This window comes from Rhinolophus sinicus, chromosome 5 (genome assembly GCF_057876585.1).
Source record: "Rhinolophus sinicus isolate RSI-liver-muscle chromosome 5, RSI-T2T, whole genome shotgun sequence".
NCBI lineage: Eukaryota > Metazoa > Chordata > Mammalia > Chiroptera > Rhinolophidae > Rhinolophus > Rhinolophus sinicus.
In genome coordinates this window covers 13,194,238-13,211,100 of record NC_142505.1, presented here as the reverse complement: position 1 = coordinate 13,211,100, position 16,863 = coordinate 13,194,238, and the positions used below count along the sequence as shown (strand labels likewise).

The 16,863-nt window shown below is 42.4% G+C and overlaps 1 protein-coding gene across 5 annotated transcripts in view; it reads left to right on the top strand.

Annotated features, from left to right (window-relative positions):
• Positions 1-639: 639 nt before the first annotated feature.
• The window catches only part of WDR48 (WD repeat domain 48), a 44,765-nt gene continuing 28,541 nt past the window's right edge, over positions 640-16,863 (top strand). For all 5 annotated transcript variants that reach the window (XM_019727600.3, XM_019727598.3, XM_019727599.3 and 2 more), the window contains exons 1-2: positions 640-730; positions 15,861-16,001. In XM_019727600.3, coding sequence (XP_019583159.1) covers positions 683-730; positions 15,861-16,001 — 189 coding nt within the window. In that variant the 5' untranslated portion in view covers positions 640-682. The remainder of the gene's footprint in view (positions 731-15,860; positions 16,002-16,863) is intronic.

The following is a 16,863-nucleotide window of genomic DNA, read 5'->3' as shown; positions in this document are numbered from 1 at the left end:
AAACTTCAAGTCAAACCTTCACCCAGAAGAGCTCATTGCCCCGGTATAAGGTTCTAGAGTGCGCACAACTCCTTCAGGATCTGCAACTTAGAAAGTTGTCTCTGAGAACAATTTTAACTAGTGTTAAAGGCTGTTGCCTTCCTAACATCCTTTTCTCTCTTATTTAAATACATACTTTGATGCTCCTGAAGATGGGCGCCACCTCCTTTCCAAACACTTCTATTCCTCCGAGACCAGTGTATAACTTTCTGCATTTTGGGATATGTCATGGGAAATCTGTCAGTTCCCTTGGCTGCCTGGGGAAGTTTGGGGGTGTGGGAAACCCGTGCAAGCCGCCCGTGTCCAGCATTATTAAATGTGTCCGCGCTTTCCTTACGCCTGTTGGGCCTCTGGAATCGGCCTCCCAGAGAACAGGGCAAGCCAGGGTTTAGGGGCACAGAGGTGGATTCCGATTGCTCCCTCGGCTCAAAAATGGCTCTGCCAGCATTACACGCACGCAACCACTTCTCGGTGCTTCTACCTCACCCCAGGGCCACCGGCCACGGCCACACGCTGCACGTGGGGAGCAGCCGACCAGCACGACCGCCGCCTAACCACCTGCCCTCGGCCTCAGAGGAAGAGGCGGGACATCCGCCCGGACCCAGCTACTTCCGGAAGTGACGTCGGAGTGTCAACATGCAAGATGGCGGCCCATCACCGGCAGAACACGGCAGGGCGGAGGAAAGTGCAGGTATGGGAGCCCGGCTCCTCGCCCTCTCGGACGCGGCTGGCAGCTCCGCGCCCACCTCCAGCGAGCAGATGGCTCGGGCCGCGGTGGCCCGGGGTAGCGGCTGGGGGCGAGGGCACGGGGCGCGGCGGCGGCGAGGGGTGGGGCCGCGGCGCTAACGGCTGGAGGAAGGGGCCGGGGGCGCCCGGCGGGGCCGCTCGGACCCCGCACCCGGCCCCTCGAGCGCTCGGTTCGGAGCGTGGGGCTGCCGGTCGCCCGCTTTCTCGTGGGCTTGGGCCGGGGGGTGAGGACGGGCTCGTTCCCCGCCCACCTGCCTCCCCCTTCCCCTCCCTTCCCTTCCCTTCCCTTCCCTTCCCCCGGAGCGCCCAGCCCAGCCGCGTCGGAGCGGAGGCCGCCGAGCGCTTTCCCCGTAGGCAGGCGGCGAAGGAGACCGTGGGCCTGTGCGGGGGCGTGGCGGGGCGGCGGCGTGCAGACCGCCCTGCGGGTTTTCTGCGGGGGTTCTGCGTAAAAAAAGTCCCCTTCCCGGTTTCTTACGCGGGCGCTTTCACCGTGGTGTGGTGGAAACGCCGAGACAGTGTGCCAGCGTTAGTGGGGAGACTATAATTTTTGGTTTGGAATTTCACTTCGCCTTTACCATTTCTTCATCTTCGATGTGCATCCGTGATTCTTCTTTCCTCTTTCTATAGTTTATTATCCAAGGGTAAAAGGTTATCTAACCCTTCCGTGGGTGCCCTATGCCTTCGTGAATCCGCTTTTGTTTTGGGTACTTTTAAGAGTACCTATTATTTTAAGCGATGCAAAGAGTGAGTAGAAGCCCTGTATTACAGGTGTTTGCCTGCAAGTATGTGGTACGACGTACCTTATACCTTATTTAGTAAACATTACTAAGCACTTAGTTTGGTCCCAAAAATGTGCAAAGTAACTGACGGAGTATAGGAATAAGTAGCCGCCAGGCTTTCTTTATAAAACAACGTGATATGGGGTCTGACAATTAAGGGCACAAATTTGTTGCAAAGATGCTGCTAACCTTTTTTGGTGTCAGAAGGATTATTCGTTATGAATTTGTACCAACTGGACAAACAGTTAACCAAGTTTACTATTTGGAAGTGCTAAAATAGCTGTGTGAAAAAGTTAGACGACCTGAACTTTTCACCAGCAATTCATGGCTCTTGCATCACAACAATGCACCACCTCACAGGGCACTGTCTGTGAGGGAGTTTTTGGCCAGTAAACAAGTAACTGTATTAGAACACCCTCCCTATTCACCTGATCTGGCCCCAATGACTTCTTTCTTTACCTGAAGATAAAGGAAATATTGAAAGGAAGACATTTTGATGACATTCAGGACATCAAGGGCAATACGATGACAGCTCTGATGTCCATTCCAGGAAAAGAGTTCCCAAATTGCTTTGAAGGGTGGACTAGGCGCTGGCAGTCAGTGCATAGCTTCCCAAAGGGAGTACTTCAAAGGTGACCGTAGTGATACTCAGCAGTGAGGTATGGAGCACTTTTTCTAGGATGAGTTCACGAACTTAATTGTCAGACGTCATATGTATGTAGTTCTACAGATTGAAATCTGAGTGTTTAATACCGTGTTTCCCTGAAAATGAGACCTAGCCGGGCAGTCAGCTCTAATGTGTCTTTTGGAGCAAAAATTAATATAAGACCAGATTTTATATAATAATATAGTGTAACATATGATACTGGGTGTTAATTTTTGCTCCAAAAGACGCTTTAGAGCTGATTGTCCAGCGAGGTGTTATTTTCGGGGATACAGGGTAGGACAAGGGGTTTCTTCAGTAAGATATCACAGCAAATTGCTATAAGCCGTAGTCTTCTGGGCAGTTCACGTCTTTGTTTTATTGATTTCCTTGGTAAGTACAATGTCCTAAGCATTCAGTAGATGCTTGTTGAATTGAGTGAAATTAGTAAACAATGTAAAATACCTTACCCTGTTAGGTAGGTGACTTTTAAGTGCATCAGTGACAGGATTTAAGTAACCCCAGCATGCAAGCCAGGTAGTGAGAATGTCTGCTCCTGACTAAAATGTAACTCAAAATTGTAATTTAATTGTATTCTAGACACTAGAGTGATACACTTCTTAGGGTAGTAAGGAGTTAATTAGGCCTCTCAGTTTCTTGTGTTTAGACTTAAAAGAATATAAAAGTATAGGACAGGAAAAATGTAAGTTAATTGCAGTGTGTGTGGAAAAACTGAGTGTTCTAATAAGCTGAATGTGAGCCATGGCATGTAGAATGCGGGCGATGATAATTCCACGATTCACTGGTTAGAGTACAAAACTAGAGTTTGCGGTTAACACTCATCACTTTGTCCTAATAAAGTGTAGCAATCAGGTTGATAGTCACTTGAAGCCATTTCCTATGAAGAGCATTCAAAATAACTAAGACTAGCCTGCAGAAGAGAAGGTTCAGTAACTCTTTTTAGCTGCTTTGAGAATTTGTCCCCAGGGTCTAGAAACCAATGTCAGAAGCCACAGAGATTGATTTTATCTCAACATGAGGGAGAACTTTTGTTTGTGGAAGTGTTTTTTAAACTGTGCATGTTCATTGCAAAAAACCCACAAACATACCCATCAATAGACAATTGGATACAGAAGATGTGGCACCTACTGGGGGTGCCAAAAAAATGTATACACGTGACTTGTATTCATCTTTTGTTATCAGTATATGTTGAGTATTACAATTTTAATACAGTATTTTCCTTTCTTAAAATGTGTATACTTTTTTTGGCACCTTCTGTATATATAATGGAATATTACTCAGCCATAAAAAAGAATGAAATCTGCCCATCTACAACAATATGGATGGACCTAGAGGGTATTATGCTAAGTGAAATAAGTCAGAGTGAGAAAGACAAATACCATATGATCTCACTTATATGTGAAATCTAAAGAATAGAGTGAACGAACAAACAACAGAAACAGACTCATATGCCTGGATACAGAGAACAAACTGATGGTTGCCAGATGGGAGGGGGGCTGGGGGGCCAAGGTGAAAAAGGTGAAGGAATTAAGAAGTACAAATTAGTAGTTACAAAATAGTCATGGAGATGTAAAGCACAGCACAGGCAATATAGTCAGTAATATTGTAATAACTGTGTACATCCAGGTGGGTGCTAGACTAATTGGGGGGATCACTTTGTAAATTATATAAATTTCTAATTACTATGCTGTACACCTGAAACTAATATAAAATAATATTGAATGTCAACTGTTATTGAAAACTAAAATAAAATTTAATTAATTAAAAAAACCCAAGATATTAAGACAATACAAGGTTTAAAAAAAAACCCACAAACAATACAAAAGTGTAAATGATAATTGTCCTCCACTCTTCAAAGAAAGCTACTGTGGACAGTGGATATATAATCCTAAACCAGGGTTTGTCCCCGTGGGCACTGTTGGCATCTTGGGCCAGATCCTTCTTGGTTGGGGTGGGATAGGGATTGTTTGGCGTCATCCTGGCTTCTGCCCTCTAGCTCTTAGCACCTTCCCAGTTGTGACAGCCAAAAATGACTAGACATTTTCAAATGTCCCTGGAGGGCAAAATTGACGCTGGTTGAAAACCAGTGTTCTATAACTCTTTGTGCATGTGTAACCAACTTGCATGATTTTTTACTCTCAATAAAGTCATAGTACTCATTTTGTGTTTTGCTGCTTGTCGAAATTTTAAATATATATTATTACCTTTGACCCAGCTAGTCCCCATTTAAAAATTGTTTTACAAAAAGTACACGTGCATATATCTTTCTCTAGTTATGCAAGGGTGCTTGTAGGAATGCTGTCATTGTGAAAAAACAAAAATCTGACTGTCCATCAGTAGTCAATTGGCAGATCAGTTAGGGACATTCATGTAGTGGATTAATTTGCATTTGTTACAAAGACAAGCTGGATCTGTATTATTCAGAAGGAAAAGTGTCCAGAAGTCAAAACAACAAGTCAATGTAGCATAGTCCCATTTCCACAAAGGAAATAATGCGTTTAAAAAGTCTGGAAGGATAGTAACAGTTGTTATCTCTGGGGTACTACATTATGTGATTATGGGTAAGACAGGAAATGGGATATCTTTAACATATATGAACCTTTGTATTTTTGAACTTTTTACAACATTCTTTACTCTTATAAATTTAAAAAAAAAACACCTTTCCATTTTGGAAAAGTATATGTGGCTACATTAATATGTTTTGCCTTTTGACTGTCTATGTCTTGTACCAAGAGGCAGTAGTCCTGTGCTCCATTACCAAATTTATAGGTCAAAAAGAACCCTTGAGACTTATAATATTGATAAGTAACTGGTGGAGAGGGATCCAAACATGCTGTTTATTAATTATAGACATAATGAAGAATGAGCACATGTCCACTATCTTCAGCTTCTGAGGAGACTGGAGATAAGTTTGAGGGGGAGGGAAGGGTTTGTGATCGTCAAATTACACGGTCAGACGATCAGATTTGTGAATTCAGATGTATGATACAACAATTTTCCTGGTAATCAAGATATCAAAGCAAGTCTTTTCACTCCCTGGTGGTTCTTTAGTGTTACTATTTTCCAGCAACCTGAATCTGTTGGTTGGCTCTCTGTCTCCATCTTTCCTTCAGCTGTGTCTTCTCTCATTTGCTTCCAAATTCTTGGGGTGAGGTTGGACAAAAGTCACCACTATTTCTGGTTTAGGAGCAACAGCCATGCCCTAGTACTCAGTGATGGTTCAAGAATATAAATACTTGGCCTTTTGTAACAGAAGAATTCTTTGGTTGGAAAAGAACCAAAATCCATCTTACCTGGCTCACATAATAAAACACTGTATTGGTTAATGTAAATAAACTCTAGAGGTAGAGCTAGTGTCATGCAAAGCTTGAATCAGAGGGCCCACTAAGAAGTGCTGTAAAGTCAGCTTTACGTTGGGCTGCCTGCAAGGTGTCCTCTCCTAGTCCCAAGCTCCCAGCTCCGGGTCTTCCCTCTGGGTGGCACGGTGGCTGCACCTGCCCCAGACCTCGAGTCCTTTCACAGCTGTGCTGCCCAAGGTAACAGAGGGTCTCTTACGCAGCCCTGCGGTGGGATTTGCTCGCCTTGAGCAAGTGTTGGGAGCAGAAGTGAGGAATGGAGAGGCAGCCAACAAATGTCAGTTCTACCAGTATACGCTGCCAGATACTTAGTTATTCTAGACCTATTCAGAGCTCAGGGTGGTCCTTACTCCTGATTCTGAGTCCTGATTCTGGGTGGGTGGGTTCGTTGGTTGGTTGGTTAAATCTTTGATACTGTTTTTAAGGAAGTAGAATGATGCCAAATCCTGACTTCCCAAGAAAAGACCCTTACAAATTAGCCATATGGCCAAGGTGAGTTACTTTTTATGTAGGATGATTAATTAAAAATGCGGTACCAATGTGACCTCCATTAGAACAGGGTTCAGCAAACTTTTTCTCTAAAGGGCTGGATAGTAAATATTTTAGGTGTTGCAGGCCATTGTACTGCTCATAACCACTCAACTCTGCCATTATAACAAGAAACAAGCCGCAACAATACCTAAATGAATAGGTGTGGCTGTGTTCCCGTAAAACTTTGTTTACAAAACAGGATTTGGCCCATGGGCAGTTTTTCACTAACCCCTGGAGGAGATTTTACTAACCCCTTACTAGAAGTCAGGCTAGGTGTCCTATTTTTATTTGCAAGACTGCTTTTCAGAATACTTTTTAAAATTAACACTCTAGAAATAGAGGTTCTCGCAGAAAGTCATGGTCCACAAGATTGAGCAGGAAAAACAGATGTGAGAATTATTGATATTTGGTCAATTTTTCTGGGCTAAATTTAGCTTGACTTAGCTTGATAGCTGGAAGTAGCCTTACACAAAAGAGCTGTGTGATTGCTTTTATAGGATGTTACAGAACAGGGAAAAAACTAATCTATGGTGAAAACAGTCAGCTCTAGATTGCCTAGGAGTGGAGTGTAGTCGTTGGGAAGAGGATGAGGCAACTTTCTAGAGTGGTGATAATGATAATACTCTGTGTCTCGGTAGGGGTTTGTATTACACTGGTATATTCGTTTGTCAGAAGTATCTGTGTACACTTCGATTTGTACATTTCACTCTGTACATTTCACCTTTAATAATGAGCCATAATAAATAATGAACTCTAGTTAATGCTATCCATACTGAAGTATTTAAGGGGAAGTGTTATTAGTGGTGTGCAACTTACTTTGACGGATAAATGGATACGAGGTAAAGCAAATACAGAAAATGTTAATAGTAGAATATATGTAGTAAGTATATGGATGTGTGCTGTGTAATTCTTTCAACTTTTGTATGTGTTTGAAAATTGTCATGATAAAATGTTGGGGGAAAAGAAGCTTTTAAAGGTTAAAGAACGGTTAAGTAATGATAAGCAGCAGTAGATGGGGAAGTGAAATTTTAGTTGCAGTGGCCAGAGAAGGCCTTGCTGAGAGGCTGGCTTTTGAGTAAGGATCTGAAAGAAATGAGGAAATGAGATTGGCATCTGGGGAAGAGCATTCCAATGAGAATATCAGCTACAGAAGTCCTGAGGTGGGGATGTACCTGGCCTATTTGTGGAATCTTTATTTGTGGACTTTTTATGCCTTTGTGGTTGGCATGGAGTGAGTGAGGGGAAGAGGAAGGAGTAGGAGGTGAAATCAGACTAGATCACATTGAGCCTGCAGGCATGGTGAGGTCTCGCGCTTTTCCTCTGGAGTGAGATGGGAAATGGTTGTTGGGCTTGAACAAAGGAATATACATGAGATACCCATACGTGTGTTTTAATAAGATCACCTGGGCTTCTGTATTTAGAAGAGACTGCGAGTGAGCAAGGGCAGAGCCAGGAGACCAGTGGCTATTCAAGAAATCCAGGTGCTACATGATAGTGGCTTCCCCCAGGTGGTGAGAAGTGGTTGAATTTCGAATGACAAGACTTGTTGACAGGATAGAGATGAGAGAAACTAAAGTAAGAATGGCACCAAGGTTTTGGGCCTGAGCGCTGGGAGAATGGAGTTGCCATGAACTCCATCAGTGAAGGAGCCAACAGGGAAAGCCAGTTTGGAGCAGATGTCGGGAGCTGGGTTTGGGACGTGCCATGATTAAGATGTCTGTCAGACATCCAAGTGCAGGTGAGTCAATGCCCCCCTTGGGGGAGCCTGGACAGATTACCTGGAGGGGCCCCTCTGTGAGCCTGACACGCTTCTGTTCTTACAAACACTGTGAAATTTGTACTTATTCCATAATATGTCCACATCTGTGTTCATATAAAAATTGTTTTAGTTACTGTAGTAGGTGGAATGCCTCCCCGCCCAAATGCCCATGCCCTAATCCCTGGGCCTTGTAAACATGTTGTTACATGATGAAAAGGATTTTGCAGGTATGATTAAGGTTACAGACCTTAAAACGGGGATTATCCTGGATTATCCCAGGGGGTCCAATCTAATCATGAGCCCTTGAAAGCAGAGAACTTTCTCCATCTGGAGGCAGAAGTCAGAGATTTGAGGCATGAGAGGGACCGCCTGTTGTAGGCGAGGGCACATAGAAAGCTTGAGAAACAATGCAGCCATCCTGTAGGAGCGAGGATGGACCCCTGGCCGATGCACAGCAAGGAGACAGGCCCCCAGACCTACACCCTCAAGGAGCTCACTTCCACCAACCACCTGAACTAACGAAGCAGACTCTCCTAGTGGCTCCAGGAAAGAACAAAGGACCCCTGTCACTTTTAGCCTTGTGCGAGGCCCTGAGGCCAGAGGACCCACCCAAGCCCTGCCTGACTTCTGACCCAAAAATAAAGGCGAGTGTTTTAAGCCACTAAATTTGGGTAATTTATTTTGTCAGCAGTAGAAAACTAATCCAATTATCTTGAAATAAAATTATCAGAGATAGTTTTTCTCCTGATTGCTTCTACTTTCTGGCACATTACCAATAACTCGGGGGTATTATATAAGCTTGAAATTCAGAGCAAGACCACAGGAAATTCAGTGGATCATCCCACTATCTGATTTCTGATTTCTTTGTTTTGGCTCCCGGAGAATTGCTGGAGAAATTAAACAATGCTTACATGCCAGCTACAAATGTGTCAAGTGTTACTTAACTGGACACTTGCTGCTCGGGGACTACTCGATTATTTCTCCCTGTCGAGGTCCCTTTAATTGTCTCTTCCAAAATGCGTACTTCCTACTGAAGGTCCCATCCCTTGCAGAGTTCTTATAGTACCCTCTCTTGCTCTTTTTTTTTTAAAAGCGTATCAAGACAGTCCTATATGAGTCCTACTCTTCTCTGTCTTAAATGAAGTTTTTCCAGGACTTTGTTCACTCATTTATTGCTTCTATCTCCAGCACCTTCTACTTTTCTCTTTATTTTACGTCCATCTGTTCTGCCTGCAAATCTTCCCTATGTCTTGGGGAAAAACTTTACTTGCTGTCACTTCAAGTTATGTTCTCTCCCTCCCTAGGATGAAAAAGTCCAGGAGGACTTATGTGTTCCCTGCGGTTTCCTCAGCATTTAGAATACAGCCTGACAACTGATGGTTGCTTAATCAGTATTTGCTGAAAGAATTGAATCCTTTTTTCCTTCTATCTACAGCCAATTTTTTTCTTTAATAAGTTTTTAATGTAATATGTCTTGGAAGTTATCACTGTATATAGTTCATTCTTTAATGACCACATAGAATGAATGTACCATAATTTAGCCATTTCCTTATTGAAGATTCTGTTTCTGTTTTGTCCATCATACTAAAATTTACTTTAAAAAAAAAATCAAGATATAAAATAGTACAGGATGTCTTACAAAAGTAAACGAAAGGACAAAGATAGATAATAGGATGCATAAAAGATGAAAGATCAGTTTGAAAGTTCCAACATCTGACTGATAGGAGTTTTAAGGAGCAAAGAAAATAGTTATTAATGAATTGATACAAGAAAATTTCCCAGAGCTAAAGTAGACAAGTTTCTAGATTGAAAGGGCTTCCTAAATGCATAGCAAAATTAATGATAAAAGAATCAAAAATAATAATGATAAAGAAGACCCTAAAAGCTTGGGGCGGGGGCAGAGGGGCTGGTAGTGATACAAGTTGAGGGGAACAGAATGGCATTGAATTCAGTGGCAGAGCCGGATGCTAGAGGACGTTAGAGCCGTGCCTACGCTAAGGGAATTTTGTCCTACATGGACTTCTTCCTCTTGCCGAATCAAGTGTAAAGGCCCTGGGGGATGTACTTCAGCAAAAGTGAGTAAACAAAGAAAGGAGGAGACATTGGGACTCAGAAAACAATGGCTCTAACCCAGAAAAACAGTGAAGGGAAGCACGGAAGATGACAACGGTGCCAGCAGACCTAGAGGGCAGCCAGCCCAGACTGGAGTGGAAGGTGGAGGGTTCTGAGGGGGAAGCCTTCTGGGAAAAGGAGGTGGGGCAGATTCTGGCTGGAATATCTAATGTGGTGCAGCAATGAAAGAAAATTGAAGTTAGAGGAAACCATTGAACAAAGAAAGATAGAACTCGAGGGAAAACAAAAGGCTCTCTGAGGAAGGAAATGTGTTCATAATATATTCCTTGGCTGCTCAGTACCTAGCAATTACAAAGTCAAACAATGTAGCACTGATTATTTATGCAACCAAAAGTAGCAATCTGTATCTCTATCGGAAGGGTAGAGGGAGGAATTATTGGGGATAGTTTCTGAGCTACACCCTAATCTACCACAGCCTGCGTAAACAGGTAAATCTAAAAGGGATAAGCCAGAGAGCTGTAGGGTAAGCACAATATTTCAAGAAATGCAGTAACTATCCAGAAGAAACTACCAGGAGTTGAAATTAGTTACCTTTAGCGATCAAGACTGGGTATGGGGGTGTTAAGCAGACAATAATAGGTAGATGGTTTTTCAGGACTGTTTGGTTTTCTGAATACAGGCAAGAATTGCTTGAATAAAAATTCTAAATTCAAAAAAACTAAGTAGTATATACCCATTGTAAAACATTCATACCATATACAAAAGGCATGAGTGACAGCATAATTCTATCAGGAATAACTACTGGTAGTTTTATGTATGGATACCCTTCCAAACTGTATTTTTAAATATATAATACTCTGAAACACTTTTACAGTAATGATTATTACACATTGCTGTATTGGACCACACATTTCACTTATGTAAATATATCACAGCTTTCTTCCCATGTCGGTCAGTCTAGATCTCCGTCAACATTTCCATGATTAAATAGTATGCTCTTTTATAGATGTGTGTGCCAAAATTTATCCAATTAGGATATGTCTGTAGTAGATACCCTTGAAGAGGTTGGCCCAGACTTGTTTGGCTAAAAATTACTTTTCACCTGGAATGCAGACCTGACAGTGATGTTACTCTCTGACCCTTTCCCACTGGACCAATCGATCATCTCCCAGAAATTTGAAAAGTGAGATTCATATGCTACATAGTTTCTCTGTTAAAGGAAATGTGCTGAGAAGCAGATAAAAGGCCTTGAAGCCCCAGAGAAAAAGAGATTTGAGAGAGACTGAAATTGACATTGCAGCCAACTTGATTCCTGATGGCTTTCTAATATCTGATTCATGGAACAAATATTTATTAAATGTCTTTTGTGCCAGACACTAGAACGAGGATACAGTGGTGGGAGGAACAAGGCAGACGCGTTTCTTGCTGTCTTACAACTTTAGTGAAGAGGATGTAACAAAAAAGATAAATGTGGAATGTGGTAAGAACTGTGAAAGAAATCAGTTGGGTAAGTGAGAGGGAAAGGAGATCATACAAAGCCTTTCAGAGGAGGTGACCTTTCTGCTGAGCTCTAAAGGGTGGGGGTGAGCCAGACAAGATAAAAAGTGGGGGAAGAGTTCCTGTGGGGATTGGAGAGGCCAGGAATCTTCTTGGCACTGGGAGCAGTAGATGCAAAGGGATGGGAAAAAGAGCTTCATGTGTTTGAGAAACAGAAGGGAGTTTGGTGTGACTGTCATGAGAGAAGCTGGGGCAAGTTAGTTCGCAGCTGGAGGTGAGTGTGTGCATGTAGGGTATAGAACCAAAGCACATGAAGAATTGGAACTTCAAATGCAGTGAAAGGCCTTTGGAAGGCTTCAGAGCAGTGTCATGATGTTATTTATCTGTTAGATATCCTCATTTCCTTATGTTAATTTTTTTCTTTTTTTTTTATTTAAGCTGATTTGAGTAGATTTCAGTTACAGTTGCTCCTAAGGCTGGGTTAAGGCAACATACTTGTTGTCTTTGTATATACAATCCTGGCCCCTCTCATGTCTCTTATTTATGAGTGTTGGCCGTTTTCCTTTCTTTTAAAAAAATTCCTCTTCGTGATCTTTGTTCCTCTTTCTGTTAGAGTTGAACTTTTTTCTTACTGTTTTGTAAGGAATCTTTGTTGTCAAGAGTAAACTTGTCTTTCATATTTACGTCATAATTTTCCCAGTTAGATGTTTGCCTCTTAGCCATGCGCATGTTATTCTTTGACATTCAGGTGTTTTTGTTTTTTTTAATAACAGCTTTATTGAGATAAAATTCACATAACATAAAGCATACAATTCAGTGGTTTTTAATATATTCACAAAGTTGTGCATTGGTCACCGAATTCCAGAACATTTTCATCACCCCATACCCATTAGTGGTCATTCCCCCTTCTCTCCTCCTCAAAACCCCTGGCAACCACTAACCTGCTTTCTGTCTCTGGATTTACATAATCTGGACATTTCGAATCGGTAGAATCATAAAAGATGAGGCCTTTTGTAACTGGCCTCTTTGACTTAGCATAATGTGTTTAAGATTCATCCAGGCTGTAGCATGTGTCAGTACTTCACTTTTTGTTTATGCTTTGTCAGTTGGTGGACATTTGAGTTCTTTCTGCTTTTTGGCTGTTGTGAATAATGCTCTGTGAACATTTGTGTCCATACGGAAGGTTTTGACTTGTATTTGGTCAGATCAGCATTGCTCTTTTCCTTTGTACAGAATTGCAGTCTTGTCATGTTAGCAGAGCCTTCTCAATGTAGAGACTATGGAAATATTCGCCTGTCTTTTTAAAAAATATTTTTATGATTCATTTATTCAATTTCAATTTTTAGTTCATATGAAAATTCATTTTGGTTTGAGATTTGGAAAAAGAATATAAGTTTTCCCAATAGAATCACTAGATGCTCCTTGATAATTTATTAAGTAATTTATCATGCCCACATTGATTTGAAACTATGTTTATATCAAAATAAAAAATTTATAATAGGAAAACATGCTTCTGAATTTTGTTTTCTTCCATTGTTCCACTTATATGTTCCTATTGTGGTACTTCACTGTAATTCTGGTACCTTTAGCTTTATAATACAGTTTAAGATCTTTAAAGAATATGCTCTCGTTTTAAAAAATGACTTGGTATTCCCCTCAAAACATTGTACTGTATATTATGTCAACTTCTAGAAAGAAATCCAATGGAATTCTGACCAAAGTTGGTTTAAATTCACAAATTTAGGAAAGAATTGTTATTTTATTTTATTTTTAGCAAGAGAAAATAACCAAATTTGATACATATGTATGGGAACCCCACATACATGAGAAAGTCAGAGACCGTACATGTGGGAGAGGTTCAGAGATAGAAAGGGGAATCTAGTTATATAGGGCATCCTAAGCTAGGGATGAGGTCATGATCCTTGGGGGCTTCAAAGGGTCATTGCTGGGCGGCAAGAAGAGCAAATGTTTAGTAAATAAAAATTTTCTCTGCCATATAGGTGGGTCAAAAGTTATTGCTGATACCCTCTTTTTAAGGGCAAGGCTCTCCTAATTCAAGTTTTTCTAGGTAGTTGAAGGGAGGGGCAGAAGTTTCTCTTGAGCCTGAAGCTAAAATTGCCTTTAGCTCAAAACAATCTACATACCACTGAGACACATCTTTGTGTGGTTCGTTCTGAATCCCCACAGTTCCCTCCTCTGAAACTCCCCTGGAAGTTTCACATTCCAGAAGTTGAGTTGGTAGATCGTTCTATATCTCATTAAACCGGTCTCAGTCTCGCGAAAATTTCAGTTCAGTTCAACAGTTGTGTCTCGTTTCAGGAGGCAGTGATGCAGGTGGGCTCCCAAAGTTAAGCCTGTGATGCAAGCAGGAACTCAGGTATTTAATAAGGAGGCATCGCTATGGAAACAAAAGGAAAAACAAAGGTTAATCGTTGTGGCAGACTAATCTCAGTTTCGTTCTGAAGGCATGCGGTCAAAAAGATTTCTACTAGCTGTCTGTCGACTCATCTTCAGATGGAGTGAAGGCAGGCAGCGAGGCAGTGTGATCGATTCTCCTGGTCTGCAGTTTGCACGTCTCTGGTGATCTTCCACAGCAGGCACAGAGCCTGTCCTTAAATGAGCTGCTGTGGTGATTTCCCTGCCATTCACCCCAAGCTGTCCCACTGTAGCTTGCGTGGCCTTCTGCCAGCCTGTGTCAGATACCCCAGGAACTCCTCATCTGCAGCAGCCTCACGGGGCAAGAAGTGTTCATTTTGAATCTTCCTGTGCTACAATATGGCATGTTTCCTTTATTCAAGTTTTTCCTTTATTCCCCCCCTCTTTTCCCGCCCCCCCCCCCCCAACTCCGGTTCAAGCCATTGTTTCTCAGTCTAGTTGTGTAGGACACAGCTCCCTGGCCCATGCTGGTATTATGAGCCTTTCACCCACCCCCGGCTGAGGCAGTCAGTCACTGGTCGTTGGTCAGCTGCTCACAGCAGCTCTGGTCGGCTGCTGTCCACTCACGCTGCCCACCGGCCGCTCATGGCGGCACATGGTAGCCCACAGTAGCACTCAACAGTCCACGGCAGCTCACACCAACCTCTGGCTGCTCACGGCAGCCCAGCTCCAGGGAGAACCGTTGTTCACAATCTTAGCTGTAGGAGGTGCAGCTCACTGGCCTGTGTGGGAATCAAACCAACCACCTCGGCGTTAGGAGCACGGTGCTCCAACCACCTGAGCCACCGGGCCGGCCCAAGTTTTTCCTTTATGTACCTTGTTCTATCCGTTATTTCTAGGTATTCTTGTTGCTATTGTAATTGGGTCTCTCCCCCAGTCTCCCCCCCCTCCCCCCATTATATTCTTAACTGGTTATTTCATTAAATTAGAAAAGTTTTGCTATGGCTGCAGGTAGCTTGTTGACTATTTCATAATTATAATTGCTTTTGGTTGATTCTCTTGGGTTTCACATGAAGCAGACAACTTACTTATAGTAACAAAGTAGGGAAAGTGCTCTGAAGGAAACATTTAGTGAGTTAGAGGAACACAAAACCTCATTTTGCTTGCCAGGTGAGAGAAGGCCTTTTTGAGGAAGCATCATTTAAACAAATCTAGATTGCAATAAGGCTGGCCAGAGAGAGTGGGAGGAAGAGAGGGGAGCAGCACGTATGACTAGAGGTACAGTGTGTGCCAGGAATGGGGGCAGAGAGCAAAGATGAGTGGCAGGAAAGGTGACAAGGCACTTGAGGCCATGTTATAGAGTTAAGATCATATTGTGAGTCTAGAGGTTTCTGAGCTGGGGTCAGACACATTCCAGTTTACATTTGTAAACATTGTTCTAGCTGCTTTGTGGGACATGGATTAAAGACAACTCGGTGTTAAGAAGTGATGGCAGTAGTTTTGCATCAGACTTGCTGATCTTAGATGAGTCTTTTCTTAATGTCATCCTTCTCTTTGCAGCCCATCAGTCTCCATAGAGTTAAAAATTTTATTGGATTGAAAAATAAGTTTTATACTGGAAAATACAAGATTTCAAATTGCAGATTGGCCACTAAGTAGGCTACATTTTTTTTTTTTTTAAAGATTTTATTGGGGAAGGGGAACAGGACTTTATTGGGGAACAGTGTGTACTTCCAGGCCTTTTTTCCAAGTCAAGTTGTTGTCCTTTCAGTCTTAGTTGTGGAGGGCGCAGCTCAGCTCCAGGTCCAGTTGCCAGTTGCTAGTTGCAGGGGGCGCAGCCCACCATCCTTTGCGGGAGTTGAACCGGCAACCTGGTGGTTGAGAGCCCACTGGCCCATGTGGGAATCGAACCGGCAGCCTTCGGAGTAAGGAGCATGGAGCTCTAACCGCCTGAGCCAGCGGGCCGGCCCGACTAGTAGGCTACATTTTATTGCATGTTTTGTAATTTCATAAAAAGCAAATGTTGACTTGTTTGTCAGGTTTCTTATGTTATTCGAGATGAAGTGGAGAAGTACAATCGAAATGGAGTCAATGCGCTGCAGCTGGACCCAGCACTCAATAGACTTTTCACGGCAGGTCGAGACTCCATCATAAGGATATGGAGCGTCAGTCAGCACAAGGTAAGGCAGGGGTCAAGTTCACGTTTGAAATGTGTGCTTCTTAAATTTCAGTCTGTTTAATACTGTGCCCTTCACAGTTTCAGATGTCATCTCCCTGAACACTGAGTTATTTGGTACACTGTACAAAAACATTGCAATCATAATTCTGTGAGCCTTTGAGAAAAACACCCCTAGTGGAGTTTTAGCAGTAGTTTAGCTAAGGCAGGGACTCCATAAACTAGGTCTGTGATAAGAGCTCTCTGCTACAAAGAAACAAGGGGTTTGTCTGGTAGGGGGATTACTTGTCAATAGTCTATTTCTTGGCATTAAATATGTTCTTCAAAAGCTTGTTGGCAGTCCTTTTCGCTGCTACTAAGAAAAGGTTGAATATGCTATTACATTTATAATCTTGAACAAATATTTGATTTCTTTATTTAAAAGTGATTAGGGTGCCCACAAAACCCATAGGGCTTATTTGGTAATGCAAAGTTGGTATAAAAGGATGAAGAGAACGTGCTCCCCTCCTGTAGGAGATTTAAAGTCTGCTTTCTTAAACAGGGACCAGGATTTAAATACACGTCAGGATAAATCCCCAGTCAAATGGCAAGGACCGCCTTTTGTATTTTGTTTGCTTGTATTGTGAATGACATAGAAAGGACTATTCGGGGAAGGAAAAGGTGCATTTATTGAGCTCCTAGCTATGTAGCAGACACTCTTAGCACTTCCGTATCCAATATGGTCTTAATTCTCACAGTAATCCTCCAGCAGCTGTTATGAGTCATTTCCATAGATTGGAAAACAGGCTTAGAGAAATCCATGGTTAAATAACTACCGTGTTTCCCCGAAAATAAGACCTAGCTAGACAATCAGCTCTAATGCGTCT